The 22,536-nt window shown below is 45.0% G+C and overlaps 2 protein-coding genes and 1 pseudogene across 2 annotated transcripts; 1 reads left to right on the top strand and 2 right to left on the bottom strand.

Moving 5' to 3' along the window:
- The window catches only part of LOC122059783, a 15,741-nt pseudogene extending 9,907 nt beyond the window's left edge, over positions 1–5,834 (bottom strand).
- LOC122059837 (tyrosine--tRNA ligase, chloroplastic/mitochondrial-like) lies at positions 3,797–5,317 on the bottom strand. Its single transcript, XM_042622871.1, has 2 exons — positions 4,643–5,317; positions 3,797–4,522 (listed from the first exon to the last, which is right to left on the bottom strand). The coding sequence occupies exons 1-2, from the start codon at positions 5,315–5,317 to the stop codon at positions 3,797–3,799; spliced, it is 1,401 nt and encodes a 466-aa protein (XP_042478805.1).
- A 3,175-nt stretch (positions 5,835–9,009) lies between the features above and the next one.
- LOC122059836 lies at positions 9,010–9,775 on the top strand. The gene is made up of 2 exons (XM_042622870.1): positions 9,010–9,022; positions 9,114–9,775. Exon 2 carries the CDS (start codon positions 9,152–9,154, stop codon positions 9,773–9,775), a length of 624 nt encoding a protein of 207 aa, XP_042478804.1. The 5' UTR covers positions 9,010–9,022; positions 9,114–9,151.
- Positions 9,776–22,536: the final 12,761 nt, after the last annotated feature.

Below are 22,536 nucleotides of genomic sequence, written 5' to 3'. Positions count from 1 at the left end.
GCTGATCGTTGAAGAAGATTGAAGAAAATATGCAAAGGAGCATTGGGCTTTGGAGGTACCTCTTCCGGAGGGGAGAGGAGGAGCTCGTTGCAAACCAGTGCATTCTAGCTTTCCAGTAATCTGCTTTGCTTGAGAATGGGAGTAAGGAATATTCTGTTAAGAGTCTATCCAACATTCCAAGTCATGAATAGCACCACGGGACCAGCAATAGTGGGCATGACTACAAAAATAATTCAATATCTACTAGTAATAAATAGAAGTCAGCTAAAATATTGAATGAATATAACACAACAAAATAAGACGTCCTAGGATTACCCAAGGAACTAACAGATTTATGAACACCCCAAATACTTCCAACTATGACAATTTTAGAACCATAATGTCATCCTCACTCAGTCTCAGTATCAACCTCATCTCACTACAGAAATGTAGAAAAGAGATTCATGAGAGACTGAAACCCATAGAACAGAAATTATCAGTTTAACATCTTGTCAAAAATGTGTCCTATATTTTCCTCACACTTCCACATTTCCCGAGCATATCTGAAGTCCAACCTGCAGCTTCTGAGGCTAACTCAGTTCGAATTATATAAGCATGAATCTCCTTTCCAAGCGATGGGCACAGAATAGCAGCAGAACTTGCAAGAGCACTAGATACCGTGAACATGTTGATTTCTGATTCATGTCTCTATGCATTTTCTATTCTACAATACTTTTGGGGAGCCGGTCATGGTAAACATACCTAGAGATAATTATACTCTTTCAAGAGAAATTATCCTTGTTGAGCATGTCCTCAAATAGTTGGTAAGCTTGCTTAAGCAAACCTAAATTTGAATATAAATCATGGTGTTCCAACAACAGAGCTTATAATTGATGGGCCCAACCAGGATTATTTTTTTCACTAGAAGAAACCTGACCTAATCAAATATCCTAGCCATCCAAATAATCCACGATGATGGTGACTGATAAAGGTAAAGAATAGAGTTCAGATCAATCAGAGGTTAAGATCATCCAAGGAGGTCAATCTTTAGCCTAGGGTATTTGCAAGTGCAACTTTCTATCAGCAAGAGCTACCTCCACACATATTACTGCCCAACTTTATCGTCTATAAAACTGGTACCTTGAGATATCCTTCTACTCCTTCTGTTGCCAAGTTCTTGCACTGATAGTCTCTGTCAACATCACCATGATAAAAAATAAAAACCAATCCCTAGAAACACATTGGTGGCGCAGCACCAAAGTTTCTTCTTTGATATTAAATCTAAAGCAAGTTAAATAAAACAAGACACATCTACAACTAGAAACAAGACTAGAACTGCAGCAAAATAAAAGCTTATGATTCCGCTGAACAAGGAAAAAAAGAGCCCCGTAATAATTTAAAGAGAAGCTCCTAGAGTATATTTAACATCATTGACACAACCATATACATACCTCAACTCCCAGTCCCCTATTGTTGACAAATGTCCGCTGGCTGAGAAGTCCCTCTTCAGGGTTTCTAGTGACAGGCACTTGCTAAAACTTGAATTGCCAGCTGCAGCAAGTACAGAATATGATATCTACTAGAAACCAAGTAATTTGCATTCGATGCCCAAAAGAAATCCAAAAAAACCAATCTCTCATCATATATATATATATATATATATATGTATGTATCGAGGCATCTAGAAGCAAAATGAACTAGCATAACCATTCAGCCAGTCACAACCATTTTGTCAAGGCCGCAATACCGTTTCATCTTTAGAAGTATGACTGTAAACATAAACTACATCCTCCACAAAAACCCACAACCAAGACCACAAAAAAGAAAGATAAGAAATATAACTTCCCCTTCTCACAATTAGACTTGAAATATAAGTATATCATTGATAAAAAAAAATAATGCATGAATCTAGTCAAGTATCAAGAGGAGGAAAAGAAACCCTTGGAGGATTCCAAAAGCAATTTTTAAATTGCAATTTTAATTCTCAATCAAAAGCATATGCTTTTCTACAATCTAAACTGCAAAATGAGAAATTAAAAAAAAAAAAAAAAATCCTCTATTCCAATACAACCGTGGCTCCCAACTCTTTGAGCTTCTCAACAATCAAATTACCTTCCTCCTTGGTAACCCTCTTCTTGAGGACAACTAGCATCTTCTCCACTAAATCCTTGGCTTCCTTCAATCCCAAATCCATAAAATCCCTAACTTCCTTCATGATCTTAACCTTGGCCCTAGGCAGCCGCATCAAACTTCTCAAATTTTCTATCAAATGCCGTCTTCTCGACAGCCTTTGAATCAGTCCTCGTGGAGCCACCTCCCATTGAAGTAGATGCCGATGACTCAAGGCCAGATATTGCAGGTCCATACTAGTTTAAACCTAATTTAAGCCTGAACAGGATTGAATAATCATGCCTTTCCAGCTTATTGATTCGAGAAGCTTATCAGCAATCTCGAGCTTCTGGGATCTAGTCTCAGCGGTGGTGGTGGTGGTGGTGGTGGTGGTGGTGGTGGTGGTGGTGGTAGTGGAGGAGTAAAGAGAACGGTGGAGAAGCCTGATACCTGAAAGGAACTTTGTCAAGGAGTTTCTGGATTCTGTATTCTCAAAGTTTTACATAGGCTCATTGGATTTCACCATTTACAAAGTATTAACAATATTAGGAGGAGAAGAAGGAAATAGTACCTACCACATCTTTAGACTCTACAAGAAGTAGAAGGGAAGGTAGAAGGGCCTCTCTCAACCAAAAGAAGAAAGAGGAGCACGCAGAAGGGAAAAAGCTAGAGAAACAGATGCAGGGAATTAAAATGAATCAAATCATAATAAGGTGAGGGAAAATTCAAAGAAATTAAAGGGAGAGAGAAAACCAGACCTTAGATGCATTGGAGGAGTGCGATTTGCCATTGGCGTTGAGCTCATTGAAGGAAGCAGAAGCAAATGAAGCAAAGAAGAGGGGCCATAGCTTTCTAGCATGATCACTCGTATAGGTCAGAACTGGGAGAGAGAGACAAAGAGGAGAGATGTCGAGCGAGGAGCATGGTGAGAGGAAAAGTGAGGAGGATAAGGCGGAAGGAGAGAGGAGAGGGACGTGAGAGTCAAAGGTGAGGGAGTCAAAACTGATGGTAAAAGAGTTGTGTTTTTTCGCTTTGTCAAAACTCAAAAGTGTTTGCGAACGTGAAACACAACCTTTTTTTGTGCTCTGGTCAAAAGAGCTCTCACTAAGCACTTTTTGAGCTAAAAATAGACCGGCTTGCACACGCTATTCTGCTCACAACCTGCTCCCAATGAGCAGGAAATCAATGAAATCACTTCCGGAGAGTGTTACCAAACGCTGCCCAAGTGCCTTTGGAGTTTGGAATGGAAACATAAATGTTCATATTCTAATTTTCCATCAAGTGCAATGTCATATACACGAAAAAGGTTGGGGTTTGCAAAATTGTTTTTGCATCTGAGAAGTGTTACGTGGGCATGAAGGGGTTTCTCCGTCCACAATGATCCTCAGCATATTCAAATAAAAAATAAAGTAGAAAAAAAGTTCACACAACTTGAATTGGGAAAAAGAAATTAAGAAAGATCCTGAACACATTCAAATAAACAATAAAGTAGAAAAAAAGCTCACACAACTTGTATTGGGAAATCTACCAAAAAAAAAAAAAAAAAAACTAGTATTGGGAAAAAGAAATTAAGAAGGATCCTGAACACATTCAAATAAAAAATAAAGAAAAAATATATATCACACAACTTGAATTGGGAAGACAAAATTGAAAAACAAAAGATATTCAAGAAATCATTTTTATATAAGAAAAATGTTAATATAGGAAATTAAGGTATCCTTATAATCATCTTGTTCTTCTTCCCAGCAGACAAAAGAAGCTCCTTCCCATCAACAATGTCAACAGCTTCAATCTTCTTTCCCTCATTATCAACTCTATTTTTGTTTAAGTAGAGCCCACCTTGCTTAAGGAGGCGGCGGGCAGCTGACTTACTCTCAAACAAACCAGTGGAAACAGAGAGATCAACCAGAGAAGCATTCAAGACTTGATTAGAAGCCAAAGAACAAGAAGGGACATCCCCAGCAATCTCTTCAATGGTTTTCCAATCCAACTTTGTCTCAGCTCCAGGCCTCAATGCTTCAGCATCCTTCAAGGCCTCCAGCAGTCCTTCTTCACCATGAACAAATCGAGTTACTTCTTCTGCGAGTCTCCTCTGAGCCGAATTGGGCACATATCCAGATTTCTTCATCTGCTCTTCCAACTCCCTAATCTCCTCCATACTCAGGAAAATAAGAATCTTGAGAAACCTCACCACATCCACATCAAGAACTGAGAAGAAGTACTGATAGAACTTATAGGGTGACAACATTGAGGGAGACAACCAGATAGCACCATCTTCAGACTTGCCAAATTTGGTTCCATCACTCTTCAAAAGGAGAGGAAATGTCAAACCATATGCTCCTTCTACCTGAAGAATCTTCCAAATTAATTCAGTCCCAGCAGTTATGTTTCCCCACTGATCACTCCCGCCTATTTGAACATTAACCCCTTCATTCTTAAACAAATATAAGAAGTCATAACCCTACAACAACTGATATGTGAACTCAGTGTAACTCATTCCTTGTTCAGATTCTAACCTCTTCTTCACACTCTCCTTGGCCATCATCGTACCCACCCTCGCAAACCGGCCAACATTTCGTAGAAAATCCAATAAGCTGATGTCTTTCCACCAGTCAAAATTATTCAAAATTACAAAAGAATCGCATAAACCCATATCAGTGGTCTGGATTTTCTCATTACCAATTGTCGATATCGAGGTCTTTCTACCTAAAATCCCAGTAATTGTATTCACAATCCCTACTGTGTTATTCTCTAGTGTTTCTATATCTAATTCTGGTCTAATCAAAGCAACAGCTTTGTGGCCACATCTCTGAAACCAAGATAACACTATAATACCAAGCAAGTTTTCCAAGTGTAAGCTTTCAGCAATAGGGTCAAAACCACAGTAAATCTTCAAAGGACTGACCTTTGGTTTGGAACAAGCTAACCTGAGATTCTCGCTGGTAATCGATTCAATGAGACCTCTTTCCTCAAGAATGTCAACAACATTGAGTCCGCAAACAGAGGAAATACCTTCGTTTCTCGTTGTCTCCAGGGTGTCTTGAGCGGATTGAATGCATCTGATAGATGAAGAAGAATCGTTTTTAGGGGTTTTCAGACAAGAAACTATATGGTTGTTGCTGCAACCAATAAACCTGATACTAGGGTTTATACAGAGGAAGAAGAAGGGCTTCCTGTTGCTGCAGAAGAAGACCCTTGAAGCAGCAGTCGTGGTTGCCACACACGCCATTTTTTGGAAGAAGCGAAGCTGCTGCCACAGAGCCACAGAGCCACAGAACCACAAAACCCTTCTTGTTTCAGAACAAGAGGCTAGGCATTGAGGAATGAAAGCTCGAAGACAAAGAGAGCCGGGCTTTTCCAAAGAATTACTGCAGCTTTCCCACTCCCTTTGATTATCATATACAAAAAAGTTTCTTCCACTTCCCTACCAAATCTCTCTGTATTCTGGCACATAAATGAAGGGATCGAAGAGATTACGGCAGATCATGTTCACCAAGAAATGACCCGAAATTGGATCTTGGTCTATTTGAGATTGCTCCTTTTGGGGGTTGTGTCAGTGAGGGGCTGCAAGCAAGTAGAGTCCGATAGTTAAGGGAAGAGTGAAGAGGCAAGTAGCGCATTAGGAGTCTATAGAAACGAAAAAATCCTAGCTCTACCATAGATTAGGCTCGTAGTCAGAAGAGCTGAGCTGCAAGAAGTCTACTCGTCGTTGAGTCTTTCCGTCTGCGAGAATAGCCACCCACTTCGATTATCCACATCCTAGTGAGAACCGAAACTGAACCGGTCCTCAGTCATAACCGGTTCCCAAACCGTTTAAGCCCAGGCCCATTTACAATTGTAAACCCAAATCCAACGGTCGTATTTTAAACATTTATCACCGGTTAAGCGACAGCAGTGTAGGTTTGTAGCTTTTGAAGTTTGCAGTTGCACAGCGATGAGGATTAATGTAATACCCTACTTTTTAAACCCGGTCTGATTATACGGTTGACCCGGCTTAACCATGCAGGAACCGAGCTAGAGGGAGTTAGAACGGGTTCCTTATGGGCTATGATGGCAAAGGTGACCTTAAACACCGGCTGGCCCGACAAGTCCGAGCCAGTGCCAGAAGAGACGGGAGTGCCCAAGCCATGTACATGCACCTACCATAAGGCCATGTATGGATAAAGTAGGTATTATAGCCGTATTTTAAGGTATATACGTATACTACATCGTACGCTAGGGTGGGGTTCGCGCCAGGCCCGAACTCTGTCAAAATCCCAAGTTTTGGCCCTCAGGTGGGCGGACAGGTGGGTGCACCCACCCACCTAAGTGACCCATCCATGTGCACTATTCAGTTATTTAGGAAGTATATATATAGCATTTAGGATTTTCTTTTCTTTTCATTTATGACACCCGTACGTTGGTGAGGATAGTAAAGAGGAGAGAGAAAAGAAAGGGAAGAAGAAGGGAAGAGAAGGAAGAGAAGGATTTCAGCGGCGCCGAAGCTTGATCTTCCCATTCCGGCGCCGGAAGAGTGATCTTCAACTCTAGATCTACATTTGGAGGTAAGCAAAGTCGGGTTCCTTAAACATTCACCATACCCAAGCTTAAACTCTTGATTCGAGTAGGGTTTCTTGAGATCTTGTAAATCCCCTTTGAAATGATGAATCTAAGGTTTAATAGATGATTTATGTGTTGATCTTGAAGGATTTGAAGAGGTATTGACAAGGTGGAAGAAGCATTGTGGGTTTGAAGTGATTTAGAGGGTTTGAAGTTATTCTTGAGCAAAGAAGGTAAGATGGTTTCCCATCACTTGAATCTAACCTAGATCTAGGTTAAAGCCATCCTATAAGACTTCAAAGTGTGAAGAATGGGTTGGGAAAAGCCCCCATTTGAATCCCCAAAGAATGGAGGAAGTTGGGAAGAAACAACAGTTTTCCCGCCAAGACCGGTGGGTGGAACCGGTCGGCCATCCAGCTCGCCTGTGGGCACCCACCTGAGAGGGCAGGGCCTTCTGGCCCAACCGGCTGGTGGAACCGGTGGGCCAGACAGCCCACCTGTCTGACCCACCTGTGTGGCCCCGAAGGTGATTCTTACGTCCGATTGGACCCAAATCGGACGTGCGACCTTCTTTTAACGTTCTAAACATGATTTTGTCATCGGATCTCGTTAATTTTGATCATAAAATGGTGAAGTACTAACCCCGCTCAATTATGTTAGGTTCACCAAATCCTACCCGTTTCGCACCGGATCTCACCCGTACCGAACGGGAATCCTTGTACACTACAGGTAAGTGGGGAGAGGATGTTTGGCCTTGTTTTAAGGCATTGTTTGGCATTCATTTAAATGTATCTAGTCTAGTCATGCCATCATGAATATGCTGTGTAGATTAGTCATCCTCACATTGATATGCATGTGTGCTATGTTTACTTTCCAAATGCCAATTGAATGAAATGTTTATATGTTGAATGTGAAAATCATTGTGCATGATGCATTGATAGACTAGATGCCGTAGTCGGCTTGGAAACGAGTGCATTGGTGGCCCGTGGTATGGGACGCGGTGGCACTATGCAATCGTACTATTGTCATATAGGAGCATGCGGTATTAGGATTTTCACCATACCGTGCTTCGACCCTTCCCAACAGGGGTTAAGGTGTTGGGTTATCATTTGGGGGGAAGCAGTGGTCGCGGTTGTCGGGTCACTGTGGCGGTTAGACATAACGCCCGGCGGGTCAATAGGACAGTCGACAACCCCTGTGGTACATTCAAGAGGGCCAATCGTACTGCTTTTAAATTGCTGGAGTCAGCACCTTTAATTTCAGTCATTTACATTTCTGTTGAGAGCCGGTGGACGGCATTGTCTTTACTCTTCCGAGTACTCACGGTGGGCCTTCTCCGACAGCCCTATGGGCGTATCGCGGGATGGAGTTCGCGGCTCGTACCCGGAGTATACGCGCACTGTGGCTGTAGTAGCACTAAAACCGAAGACTTAGTAATGTTGCTTAGGTGGATGTGATTTAAAATGTATAGCATGGCATGTAGTGTATATGATTGTGTTTTGATGTGTGGACTGCTGTGTGGTCCATCTTACCACTTACTGAGCTAGTGAGCTCATCCCACGAGTACCCCCTTTTTAGATGATTTTGCAGGTCATACATCTGAGGAGCACGGGGTGGGTCCCACAGTCGAGTTTCCTAAAGAGGACTGGTGGACCCCTGAGGAGTTAGAGCACGGCACTGATTGCTCGTGTGAGAGTTGTGCTGCGGGACCACAGTTCTGAGGCCGTGCTGAGCTCCACTTTTGAGGCCGAGCTGATCTCTACTCTGTGATGCCGAGCTGGGCTCAACCCTTGATGCCGAGCTGATCTCTAGTCTTTGTTGCCGAGCCGAGCTGTGTACTTTGATTATTTCGATGATTTCCTTTACATACTTGATATATGAATTGTACTTTTATTGTGTAAATATCATGCCTTCGGGCCCACATGTATATAATTATTGTATCACAATTCGGGTATCAAGTATTATGGGATTATTAACAGGTAAAACTTAGTCTTCCGCTGATCTGATGAGCTTATATTAGTTGTGTGTATGCTGTGGTGGAATACAATATCTGATGATCTTAGCAGGTTTGGGTTAACCGGTGTTAACCCTGTCACTGGCCCGGTTCTGGGAGAACGGGGTGTGACAATTAAAGTCTAAACTCTCAAGTCACGTCTCAAGTTGTGGCTAAGAAGTGGAGGACTGAAGGTGAAAGGATCTTCACTTGGGAAGGTAGAATTTGATAAGCCATTGAATCAGTCAGTGCATTCAAGACTTTCTGATCAGAACTTTTGAGCTTTAATGGCGGCTTGTTCTGGGGTTTTTCTCTCCTGAGCCGATAAATCCAATTTGTTGGTCGGAGAAGTCTCTCAAGTAAGAAACCGAAACAGGGTCATTCTCTACTTTGCTGATTCAGGTTTGAAATTTGGTTTCTTCCTTTTCTTACTTCTACTTTTCAGAATGGGTTTGTGTTGAATTAAGCTTGGACTAGTTTATTTTTCGAACAGCCCGTGACGAACAGAGAAATAGAGCTTTTCTGCTAGTCATGCCTTGCTATGTTTCCTCTGTGACAAGTCTATCAAGTAGATTCTGCAGAAAGGCGTGGTCTTGTTGTAAGTTACTGAACTTTTCTGTGTCGTGTTCTGTTGAAACAATAGAATTTCCAGACGAAAGAACTAGCCATGACAATAACGGTGAAATCCCAGTTCAAAACCCATGTTTGTATTATGTTATGTTGCAGCGTGGTATGCAGAATTATGCAGCTTCTAGTTTTTACAAAGAAGCTTTGCACACCTTAAATCTCATGACACATATAACCGGGAAGCCAACTGTGTATGATTATAATTCTTTTATGTACCATTATCTGAAGTCAAGAAAAGCGTCAATGCAAAATTTAGTTGAAGTTTATGATCTGATGAGAGGATTTGGGCCTCCTCCAAATGCCTTCACTTATAATACTCTCTTGAATGGATTACTCTCTTTATTCTCTTTAGGGGCATTGCAGTATGCATTTTATTTCACAGAGGAGATGTATAGAAATGGATTTGTACCATCTTTCAGTCTTTTGTCAAGATTATTGAAAAACTCTGTCAAGTTGGGGGATTTAATGGGTTATGCACAAAATATATATAATATTTTAATATTGCCATGCTACACAGGAAGGGAATAGTCATTGACTCACACTCTGCAAGAATGTAACAATATGGGACCTCACTAGATCAGATCGTTAATCCAAAATTCTTAATACGTATATAACCCATTTGACCTATAAGCTAGTGCCGGGTATGCGAAGGGTAAAACAAAAGTCGGGGAGAAAATGCAAAGCGTAGGCTTAGGCTCTCTTTGCATGGTTTATGTTTACCTAACTGCTCATGCACTTTACAAAAAGTAATGATCTGAAAATGATCAGACCGGATAATTAGTATGTAAAAAGAAAAGGAAAATGCAATGCATAATACCATGGACTTATAACTCTAATGCCAAAATGTGTGAGAGGTGAAAATAAAAATGAAGGGATGATATGGACACATATATATATATATATATTCATATAATACACAAAATGTACAGGTAAATAAGAAAATGACACACACACACACACACACATATATATATATATATATATTCATTTTATACACGAAATGTTCTAGTTGTCTAACTTGATATGATCTCTTGCTTTTTCTTATGATCTTCTTCGCAATATGATGAATACAATCATCACAATAGTGTGTTGGCTACAATTACAATGCCACATTGCTCACGGGGGTTAGAAAGGAATGAAATATAAATTCATCATGAGTGATATGATGCATTATTATGTTAGAGGATTCAAAACGTGTTGGTCTGTGGAAAATTTTGATATCTTAATTTAAGAGACTAGAAACCCTAATAAACGGCCTAACGTAGGAAGGAAAGGAGAATGCCACCATTCAATGAGATTTAGGTAAAGTTTCATAATTGTCTCGGAATAAAGTTCTACAAATTTAAAAAATACAACGGATGACAAATTAATAAAGGAAAGGAGTTTCAAATCCTTAAAAGCGGCCATACTATATTCTGCTTCTAAGCTTGACCCATAATATTGAAATATTATCAAAGCAATGTTTTTTTAAATTAATATATTTGAATTTATCAAAAAATAATAATAATAATAATAATAATAATAATATTTGATAATTCAAATTGTCAATCGCAACTAAAAATATATCAGCATTCAAAGTATTATACTTTTAAATTAAAATAAATTTTTTATATAAATAAAAAATTTATTATCAAAGAAGAAGGAAAAGGGCCAAATGGAATTTTACTAGCACGAATATTTGAATTTCATGAATGAATCCGGTTATGCATAAAGACAACAACAAACATTCCGGCTTTTAGAATATGTCGTGTGTTTGGAAGATAACCTCACGAAGTTTCATTATATGGTGGAATTTGCTTTGCATCGAATTCTTTTTCTCTTTTTCTATTTTTAAGGGCGGGCAGAGGTGGCGTCCAAAGAGAAAATGTCTTGGTGGGCCACAACAAATGACATAGAGAAACTCCATCTATTCCATAGTCCAATTGACCCAAATGGACCGAATCAATTTACTATACAATGTGGCATTGTGTTTCTTGCTAAGTTTGTCGATTTGTGATCTCATTTCTTTGGCCCCACCATTAATGTTGGTAATAAAATGGATAAAGGACTTCCATTTTAATATAGTAGAGTCGGTAGGATTTTTTGTGTGTAAAGGGAGTAGGTGGGTTATGGTTGGCATACATAGCGGGTGTCTTTTGGTTACAAGTGAAGTGGAAGAAATACGTATAGTTTTTGGAAAAATGTTTTATGTGGAGAGTGTGGTTCATATGTGTGTGTAAGGACTAATGAGAAACCACAAGAAAACATTTATAAGGACTTTTATTTTATTTTTATTTTTTTTTCTTTTTTCATTTTACAGGAGCAAACTATCAGTTTGGCCCTATGTGTCTAGTCATGGGGCCACACTTCCCACTAAAACAACAATAACAACATCAACAAAGTCTTGTCTCAATTTAACGAGGTCAATCAAATACTTGGATCCAAGCTATGACTACCTTATATAGAAGTGGAAGAAGATATAATTAATATAGCAAAATGATGTAAAATGGAAGGTACTTGGTTGGAGGTAAAGTTCAACGAAAATGATACTAAAACTTATGGGATGCACAACAACGCAACATAGAAAGATAGGAGATGAAAACATTTTTGTGGAAAATAAAAGTATTATTCTAGGAAAATTTGTGACAAGAGTGGGGGTGGGGGGTTGAGTTTTTTTACACTTTGAAGTTTATGTAACGATCTGAGATATTTCAAAAGCTATTGATTTCTCAACTATTTTTTTTTCAAAATTGCATAGATAAATACTTTTTTTCTTAGGTTTTTAGATTAATAAAGTTGAAGACCAAATCTACCATGTGGTGGTAAATATGACCCGTGAAGCGTGGCTGCATGAATCTTGCACCCACTCTGCTAAAAGGAGAAAAGAATGAGGGAGAAGAGAACAAAGGAAGTTAAAAAAAAAAAAAAAAAAAAAAAGAGCAAATGTTCTCTTACCTTTTGGTAGGAATGTTTTGACTTGGGTCCTGATGCGGAAAAATTTGACCGGACTATTCTCCTGCAGCTCCTGGTGCTTTGGCCGACCTGCACAAAAGAGATGACAAGGAGAGCCGGGCTGACCCGACGGAGGACTCTCCGATGCCTAAGTTAGACCTTTCCACAACAGATGCTCTAGAGAGCTTTACGGTATGAGAAGTGAGTCATCGATCTTCTGTGATGGAGGCTTACCTTGGTATTTATAGGCTGCTCATGGAGGGCAAGTGGGAGACGATTGTGAAGAGTCCTGCTTAGGCATGGAGTGCTCAAGGAGAGTGGAGTCCTCAAGGAGAGTGGCTCTGTGATTCCGGGAATATTCCTGGAACATTCCCCTCTTAACTAGGAGAGATCAGCCGTGTGACATCATGATGACGTGTAGTGGATAAACTCCTGACCTCCGGAATAGACTACGTTCCTTGAATGTAGGGGTGGACAAAAACACGTTTCTGGAATCCTAGTTGTTGACGTCGGGCCGAGGTGGCAGCTTGGCCAGATGAGGCCAAGGGAACAGCACGGCTCGATGGACGCCGAGACAAAAGCACCGCCTATTGGAGGTCGAGGTGGAGTACGGCCAGTTGGATGCCGAGGCAATAGCACGGTATAATTGAGGCCGAGGTGGAGAACGGCCGGATGGAGGCCAAGGTGGAGCACGGCCTGATGGAGACCGAGGTGAAAGTACGGCCTAATGGATGCAGAGGCAGTAGCACGGCATGTTGGAGGCCGAGGAAGTAGTACGGTCTGATGGAGGCTGAGGTTGAGGACGGCCTGATGGAGGCCGAGGTGGAGCACGAACTGTTGGATGCCGAGGCAATAGCACGGCATGATTGAGCCGAGGTGGTGCAAGGACTGATTGGTGCCGAGGTTGAGCACGGAATTATTAAGGCCGAGGTGGAGAACGGCCTGATCGAGGCCGACGTGGAGCATGGCCTGATGGAGACCGAGGTGACAGTACGACTAATGGATGACGAGGAGGTAGCACGATATGTTGGAGGCCGAGGTGGAGCACGGCCTGATCGATGCCGAGGTGGAGCACGGCCTGATTGATGCCGAGGTGGAGCACAGCCTGATGGATGCCGAGAAAGTAGCACGGCATGTTGGAGGCCGAGGCAATAGCAGGGACTATTGGATGCCGAGGTGGAGCACGGCTTGATGGGTGCCGAGGCAGTAGCACGGCAAGATTGAGGCCGAGGAAGCAACACGGCCTATGGAGGCCGAGGTGAAGCACGGCTTGATGGATGCTGAGGCAGTAGCACGGCATGTTGGAGGCCAAGGAAGTAGCACGGCCTGATGGATGCCGAGGCAGTAACACAGCACGATTGAGGCCTAGGCAGCAGCACTGCCTGATGGAGGCCGAGGTAACAGCATGGCCTGATAAATGCCGAGGTAGTAGTCTGTCATCACCAGCCCCCCGCTCTAGCAGTTCGAGGCGACCTGCTAGAGCATTCAATCTGATTCGAGATGCACTGCATCACTTTCTCAGGCGAGGCTGCTCAACAGTTCGAGGACATGGCTATCGCTTGTTCGATGGCAATGGAAGCAAAGCGCTTTCACGGGGGTCCAGAAGAAATGGCCCTAGGTGGCTGATACCTTAGCCCAACCAGGAGTTGTTGGATGACGTTAGCATTTCTTCATTTAAGGGCAACTCAGAGGATGTCATCTTGTTACTTCAGGATAAGAAGCCCGGCTACGTCCGACGGACTATGAGCGGCGCGTTCCAGTCCATGCTACTCTGGTACAGCCTGCGGCTCGATCGATGATGGTGAAGAAGTGATCCGACCCGATGGATTTTCTTGTGCTGAGCTAGGCTCGTGGATCAGCCCCCCGAGATTAGCCTCATATATATAGATCCATATTTATGTAGATGTCTCCCTCGGTAGTGATGTATTTTGAGGGCTCATGGATTCGCCCCCCGAGCTTGGTCTTGTCACTGCCGAGCTAGATCGCTGTTTTTGTGCCTCATTGGTTAAGGTCTTTGAGTCACCAGACTAGGGTCAGGTCCTGCGGTGCCGATTTGGGGCCCGGTCTTTGTGCCTCTTTGGTTAAGGTCTTTGGGTCACCAGACTAGGGTCTGGTCTTATGGTGCCCGAGTTTGTGCTCGGTCTTATTATTGCTGAGCTAGGCCCCGGTCTTTGTGCCTCATTGTTTAAGGTCTTTGAGTCGCCAGACTATGTCTAGTCTTGAGGTGCAGAGACGAAGCTCGGTCTTATTTGCTGCCGAGCTGTGGCCCAGTCTTTGTGCGTCATTGGTTAAGGTCTTTAAGTCGCCAGACTAGGGCCTGGTCTTGTGGTGCCGAGCTAGAGCCCAATCTTTGTGCCTAATTAGTTAAGGTCTTTGAGTCACCAGACTAGAGTCTTTTCTTGTGGCGCCGAGCTAGAGCTCCTCCTAGTATTGCCGAGCTAGGGCCCGGTCTTTGTGCCTCATTGGTTAAGGCTTTGAGTCGCCAGACTAGGGCCTAATCTTGTGGTGCCGAGCTAGTGCCCTGTCTTTGTGCCTCATTGGTTAGGGTCTTTGAGTCGCCAGACTAGGGTCTGGTCTTGTGGCACCGAGCTAGAGCTCGGTCTTAGTATTGCCGAGCTAGGGCCCGATCTTTGTGCCTCTTTGGTTAAGGTCTTTGAGTCGCCAAACTAGGGTCAGGTCTTGAGGCGCCGAGCTAGAGCTCGGGCTTAGATGTGCCGAGCTAGAGTTCGGACTTCGAATTGCCAAGCTATGGCCAGTTCATAGAAGAGTCAAATATTTGCGAGAAGCTTCGTTGTATATTGATGTGTGGCATGCACTTGGGACAAACACATTGCTTCAAAATAGAAACTATTCTGCTAAGTAAAATCCCTAAATGTGATTTCAATGCTAAGTACTGAAGAAATGCAATCTACTGAAAAAAACTGTCGGAAACTGTCTACTACCCATGGTATAGTTGTGCTCCCCTGAGTCTGCAAATGGTATGTGCAAGGGCGTACCACTTTGGAGACTATGTAAGGGCCTTCCCAGTTCGTGCTGAGCTTGCCTTCATTTCTTGGGTCCGACGCTGCGGCTTTTCTCAGCACCAAGTCCCCAACTACGAATACCCGTGGCTTGACCCTCCTGTTGTGGTATTGTCGGACTTTCAGCTTGTAAGTTTCATTTCGAATAAGTGCTTCTTCCCGAACTTCGTCTATAAAGACGGTGTTTGCTTGGAGCCCGGCTTTGTTCTGTGAGGCTTCGAACACTGCTGATCGGAACGAGGCTTGGGTTGCCTCCACAGGGGTTAATGCTTCAGTTCAGTATGTCAGTCGGAACGGTGTCTCTCTTGTGTGTGTCCGAGCTGAAGTGCGATAAGCCCAGAGTACACTGAGTAGCTGATCTGCCCAGTTCTTCTTCTCCCAGTCCAGCCTCTTCTTTATTCCATCTAGAAGTATGTGGTTGGCCTTTTCTGCCTGACCATTCGATTGCGGGGGTGCAACAGCGGTGTTTCGAAAATTAATATTGAAGTTGCTGCAGAAGTGCCTGAATTTCCGATTGTCGCATTGTCGACCATTATCCGTGACCAACACCTTTGGAACACCATAGCGGAATATGACATCGTCCCTAACAAACTTCTCTACTGCTTGCTCTGTGACTATGGCCAGGGCACGTGCTTCCACCCATTTGGTGAAGTAGTCAATAGCAACAATCAAGAATTAACACCCCCTTTTCCCTTCTTGAACGGTCCTAGAATATCCACTCCCCACATTGCGAACGGGATCGGGCAGATCACTGAACTGAGTTCTGTAGCCGGGACATGAGGTATTGGGGCGTGTACCTGACACTTGAAGCACCGCTGCACAAACTTCATTGCATCTCTTTGCATGTTTGGCCAGTAGAATCCTTGGCCTAGTACCTTGCTGGCCAGTGCTCTACCCCCGATGTGTCCCCCTCAAATCCCCTCGTGGACTTCATGAAGTGTCTCTTCAGCTCGGCTCGGGGATGGCCCTTCAGCAAGGGCCAGGATATCGCACTTTTGTAAAGCACTCCACACTGAAGGGTCTATTTGGCTGCCCTCCTTTTGACTGCCTTTGCATCTGCTTGATCTCCGGGGAGATGCCCGTCACGTAAATAGACCACGATTTGATCCATCCAGCTAGGCTCGGACCCTTGAGTAATGCTGCACAACAACTCTTGTTCATAGCTTGGTTGGTCTAGCAGTTCAAATTATACAGAGCTTGCGCAGTCAGCGAAGTCTGTGTAGCTAGTTTGGAGAGGGCATCTGCCAAACCATTTTCTTTCCGCAGGATATGTGCCATCGCGAACTTGCCAAAGCTGGCCATTCTTTCTTCTTTGGCCTCGTATTGGCCATTGGCATGGTTCACGATTAATTGGGAGTCACTATGAGCGACCAGGTCGTCTGTCATCACCGCTTTTGCCAGTTTGATTCCTGCAATCAGCGCTTCATACTCTGCTTCATTGTTTGTTGCGGGAAATGCAAACCTAAGGGCATAATGTATCGTGAATTCTTCAGGTTCTCCCGCTTCTTCGGCTTGTGTACATTCTACCAAAAAGTCAGCCAGCGCCTGGCCTTTGATCACGCTTCTTGGTCGGAATTCAATATTGTGCTCACTCAACTCGACAGCCCAACTTACCATACGTCCCGCTACGCTGGGGCTGTGAAGTGACTTTCTCAGTGGTTGATCAGTTAGTACAGCTATGGCGTGTGCTTGGAAGTAGGGCCTCAACTTTCTGGCTGTCACGACCAGTGCTAGTGCAAGCTTCTCATTCTTCCGGTACCTTGTCTCTGCTTCCAGGAGCACATGACTCACATAGTAGATGGGCCTCTGGGTCTTTGCCTCTTCTCTGACAAGGACTACACTGACGGCAACGGCTGAGGTAGCAGGATAAAGTTGTAGTTCTTTCCCAGGCTCAGGTCGGCTCAGCAGAGGGGGCCGGGCTAGGCAGGGCTTGATCTCCTCGAAAGCTGCTTCGCATTCTTTTGTCCAGCGAAATTGCTATCGGCCTTTTCCACCGTTTAGCAGCTTGAAAAATGGAAGGCACCTATCGCCAGCTCGGGACAAGAACCTGTTAAGAGCAGCCAGGCAGCCGGTCAGTTTCTGCACTTCGCGAATGTTTCTTGGTGCACGCATCTCGTGAATGGCCTCAATTTTTCAGGGGTTTGCTTCTATCGCCCTTTGCGACACTAGAAAACCCAAGAATTTCACAGAGGTTACTCTAAATGCACACTTGGTGGGATTTAGTCTCATTTGGTTATTTCCCAGGACACCGAAAGCCTCCTTCAGGACTGGCACATGATCAGTGCTTTTGTTGCTCTTGACCAGCATATCATCAACGTAAACTTCCATATTTCTACCAATCTGGTTTCGGACATCGTATTCACCATCCTCTGGTAAGTGGCTCCGGCATTCTTTAGGCCAAAAGGCATTGCAGTGTAGCAATAGTTGCCCTAAGTGGTGAGGAAAGCAGTTTTCTCCTTATCTTCTAGCTTCATCTTTATCTGGTTGTAGCCGGAATATGCATCCATGAAGGTCAGCATCTCATGGCCAGCAGTTGAGTCTATGAGGGAGTCAATCCGGGGCAAAGGGTAGCAGTCTTTAGGGCAAGCCTTGTTCAGGTCGGAGTAGTCAACGCAGATCCTCCACTTCCCATTGGACTTCGGAACCATGACCACATTGGCTAACCAGATCGGGTACTTCACATTCCTCATAAACCCTGCGGCTAGGAGTTTGTCAACCTCCTCGTTGATGATAGCATTCCTCTCAGTCGCGAAGTTCCTGCGCTTTTGCTGGACATGCCTGAAGCTCGGGTTTATGTCCATTCTGTGCTCGGCTACGGTCCTGGAGATTCCTGGCATATCAGAAGCTTTCCTATCGAAAATATCAGAGTTCTCGCCGAGGAAGTTCAATATTTCCTCGGATCTTCGAGCTGAACTATTCTGGTCGGCTCGGCTACTGAGATAGGGATAGTAAGTAGATGCTACACCAGTTCGGCTTGTGCCAGGAAGCTCTCATCTCGGCAATCGATAACTTCTACCAATCAGTCCGTGCTTCACCTCGGCCTTAATCAGGCAGAGCTATTGTCTTAGCATCCAACAGGCCGTGCCACACCTCGGCATCCATCAGACCTCCCTACTGCCTCGGCCTCCAACGTGCCGTGTTATTGCCTCGGCATCCAACAGGCCGTACTTTCACCTCAGCCTCAATCATGCCGTGCAACACCTCGGCCTCCAACATGCCGTGCTACTGCCTCGGCATACATTAGGCCGTGTTGTCACCTCTGCACAGTCAGGCTGTTCTACACCTCGGCCTCAATCGTGCCGTGCTATTGCCTCGGCTTCCAACATGTCGTGCTCCACGTCGGACTCCATCAGGCCGTGCTATAGCCTCGGCCTACAACATGCTGTGCTTGTGACACAGCATCCATTAGGCCGTACTGCCACCTCGGCCTCCATCAGGCCGTGCTACACCTCGGCACCAGTCAGGCCGTGCTACACCTCGGCACCAGTCAGGCCGTGCTCCACCTCGGCCTCCAACATGTCGTGATAGTGCCTCGACATCCATTTGGCCGTACTTCCACCTCGGCCTCAATCATGCCGTGCTCCACCTTAACACCAATTAGGCTGTGCTCCACCTAGGCCCTAATCATGTCACTTCAGCCCGACGTCAACAACAAGGATTCCAGAAACGTGTTTCCATCCACCCCTATATTCAAGGAACGTAGTCTATTCCGGAGGTCAGGAGTCTATCCACTACATGTCATCATGACGTCACACGGTTGATCTCTCCTAGTTAAGAGGGGAATGTTCCTAGAATATTCCCGGAATCACAGAGCCACTCTCCATGAGGACTCCACTCTCCTTGAGGACTCCCCACCTAAGCAGGACTCTTCACAATCGTCTCTCACTTGCCCTCCATGAGCAGCCTATAAATACCAAGGTAAGCCTCCATCCCAAAGGATGGATTACTCACTTCTCATACCGTAAAGCTCTCTTGAGCATCTGTTGTGGAAAGGTCTAACTTAGGCATCGAAGAGTCCCCCGTCGGGTCAGCCCGGCTCTCACTATCATTTCTTTTGTGCTGGTCGGCCAAAGCACCAGGAACTGCAGGAGAAATAGTCTGGTCAAATTTTTTCACATCAGGAATTTAACCTTCATGTGCCTAGTGGACACAATGGCGCCAAAGCCGTTGAGGCCAGGTCGGCCAAGGATTGCATTGTAGGGTGAGGCGATCTTGGCGACCATGAAAGAGACCATGGTTGTGGCTATCTGAGCTCCTTGTCCGATGGTTACAAGTAGGTCAACAAATCCCTCTAGCTCAGCTGTCATGCTTGAGAAACTGTACAAGGGTCCGGCCGCTGGTTTTAAGGCTCCGGTGCCAAGCCCAAGTTTTATGAAGGCTTCATATGACATGAGGTCCACGGAGGCTCCTGTGTCCACTAGGACCCTGTGGAAGGGGTGGTTGGCCACCACTAATTGAATTACGACCGCATCGTTGTAAGGCCAGTTCAGCTCTTCCAAATCTCTGTCAGAGAAAGTGATGGGTGGATCCGTTTTGAGGGCTTTGACAGGTTGTTCCGAGACACACACAAACCGCGCATGTGCTTTGGCTTTTCTGACTGATTCTGCAGTAGGTCCGCCCATGATTGTTATGATGGCCGGACCCACGGGCTAGTTGTCGTAAGTGACAGCTCGATTCGTTGGTGGAACCGCAGCTGAACCGCCAAAATTGGCTCGGCTCCGCATCATCCCTCCTCGGCTCGGGCCAGTTCCCACCATATTTCTGCTTCAGATACTGGTTAAGGAATCCGGCCTTGATGAACTCATCAATTTCCCTTTTCAGAGACTTACAGTCTTCAGTGTCATGTCTATGGTCTCCGTGGTATTGGCAATACCTGTTGAGGTTCCTCTCTTCTGGATTACCAGCCATTGGCCTAGGCCTGCGAAAGTACTTCTGATTTTGGATCTCAAAGAGCAGGTTTGTTTGAGAACGATCAAGTTCATATCGCTCAAGTTTAGCTGTGTCCAGAGGCCGACCTGTTCTGTTTTTCTTCAGCTCACGAGAGTAATCCCTATTCCTCGGGCTGCCAGGACTTCCTCCATGTTGGCGTATTGATTGCACCGTCTCAGCAGTGCGGGCATCATCTCCGGTAAGTCGAGGGCTAGGGACTGAACCAGATGGGGGTATATTACCCCATTGCACAATGTGCTATACGCCACTCCTTCCGGTAAGTTTTTTACCTCCAATGTCGCCTTCGTGAATCGGGCAAGGAATTCTCTTATTGTCTCCCTCGCCCCTTGCCTCATGTTCATCACGTTTTGCGTAGTTTGCTTCTGCTTCATACTTGCTTGGAAACGTGTGAGGAACGCTCTTGTCAGTACTTCATAGCTGCGAATGGACTGTGGCCGCAAGTGTGACATCCATACCAGTGCGGCTCCTTTTAATGAGGTTGCGAAAGCACGGCAGAGAACGGTGTCTGATCTACCATGCACTGCCATGGCCGAGATGCAGTACAGTAGATGATCGTAGGGATCTGTGGTGCCGTCATATCCGTTGAAAACAGGTATCACAATATTTGAGGGCAGCTCGGCATCAATCAAATCGTCGGAAAGTGCGTAATGGCCCGGGGTTACTGTCATGTCGGCCGGGTGCTCCTGCCTTTTCATTCCCTTAATTAGCTCAGTGAGGTCAGCTCTTCTCTCCTTGGCTCGGCCATCTGTTGATCGGCGTGACCCTTCTCTCTGTGGTCCACCTCTGGTAGGCCCGATGGGCGAGCTCTGACCAGGATGGGTTCGATCTCGCCTAGATTGCCTCTGGTAGTTCTCATGTTCTTCTCTGTGCGGACGAGTGCCTCTAGTGTGTCCTTGAGGCGAAGGTTGGCGTCCACCTGCATGGTGTGGGGATCTATGAGTATCATGTGTCTCGGGGCTCCGAGGATGTTCAGAACTGTAATACCCTACTTCTTAGACCCAGTCTGATTTTACGGTTGAACCAGTTTAACTATGCAGGAACCGAACTAGAGGGAGTTAGAGCAGGTTCCTTGTGGGCTATGATGGCAAGGGTGACCTTAAACACCGGCTGGCCCGACAAGTCCGAGCCAGTGCCAGAAGAGATGGGAGTGCCCAAGTCGTGTACATGCGCCTACCATAAGGCCATGTACGGATAAAGCAGGTATTATAGCCGTATTTTAAGGTATATACGTATGCTACATCGTATGTCAGGGGTGGGGTTCGCGTCGAGGCCCGAACTCTGTCAAAATCCCAAGTTTTGGCCCTCAGGTGGGTGCACCCACCCACCTGAGTGACCCATCCATGTGCACTGTTCACTTATTTAGGAATTATATATATAGCTTTATGATTTTCTTTTCTTTCCATTTATGACACCTATACGTTGGGGAGGATAGTAAAGAGGAGAGAGAAAAGAAAGGGAAGAAGAAGGGAAGAGAAGGAAGAGGAAGAAGAGAAGGATTTCAGCGGCGCCGAAGCTTGATCTTCCCATTCCGGGGCCGGAAGAGTGATCTTCAACTCTAGATCTACATTTGGAGGTAAGCAAAGTCGAGTTCTTTGAACATTCACCATACCCAAGCTTAAACCCTTGATTCGTGTAGGGTTTCTTGAGATCTTGTAAATCCCCTTAGAAATGATGAATCTAAGGTTTAATAGATGATTTATGTGTTGATATTGAAGGATTTGAAGAGGTATTGACAAGGTGGAAGAAGCATTGTGGGTTTGAAGTGATTTGGAGGGTTTGAAGTCGTTCTTGAGCAAAGAAGGTAAGATGGTTTCCCATCACTTGAATCTAACCTAGATCTAGGTTAGAACCATCCTATAGGGCCTTGAAGGTGTGAAGAATGGGTGGGGAAAAGCCCCATTTGAATCCCCAAAGAATGGAGGAAGTTGGGAAGAAACAAGGTTTTTCCCGCCAAGACCGGTGGGTGCAACCGGTGGGCCCCTACCCGCCTGTGGGCACCCACCTGAGAGGGTAAGGGGGCCTTTGGGCACAACCGGCGGGCCCAACCGGTGGGCCATCCTACCCGCCGGTCCTAGTAGGGGCCCCTGGCTCAATCGGCAGGTGGAACCGGCGGGCCATACCGGTGGGCCCCTACCCGCCGGTCCAAACCGGTGGGTAGGACCGGTGGGCTAGACTGCCCACCTGTCTGACCCACCCGTGTGGCCCCGAAGGTGATTCTTACGTCCGATTGGACCCGAATCGGATGTGTGACCTTCTTTTAATGCTCTAAACATGATTTTGTCATCGGATCTCATTAATTTTGATTCTAAAATGGTGAAGTACTAACCCTGCTCAATTATGTTAGGTTCACCAAATCCGACCCGATTCGCACCGGATCTCACCCGTACC

This window comes from Macadamia integrifolia, chromosome 13 (genome assembly GCF_013358625.1).
Source record: "Macadamia integrifolia cultivar HAES 741 chromosome 13, SCU_Mint_v3, whole genome shotgun sequence".
Taxonomy (NCBI): domain Eukaryota; kingdom Viridiplantae; phylum Streptophyta; class Magnoliopsida; order Proteales; family Proteaceae; genus Macadamia; species Macadamia integrifolia.
This window is presented reverse-complemented; position numbering and strand designations above follow the sequence as displayed.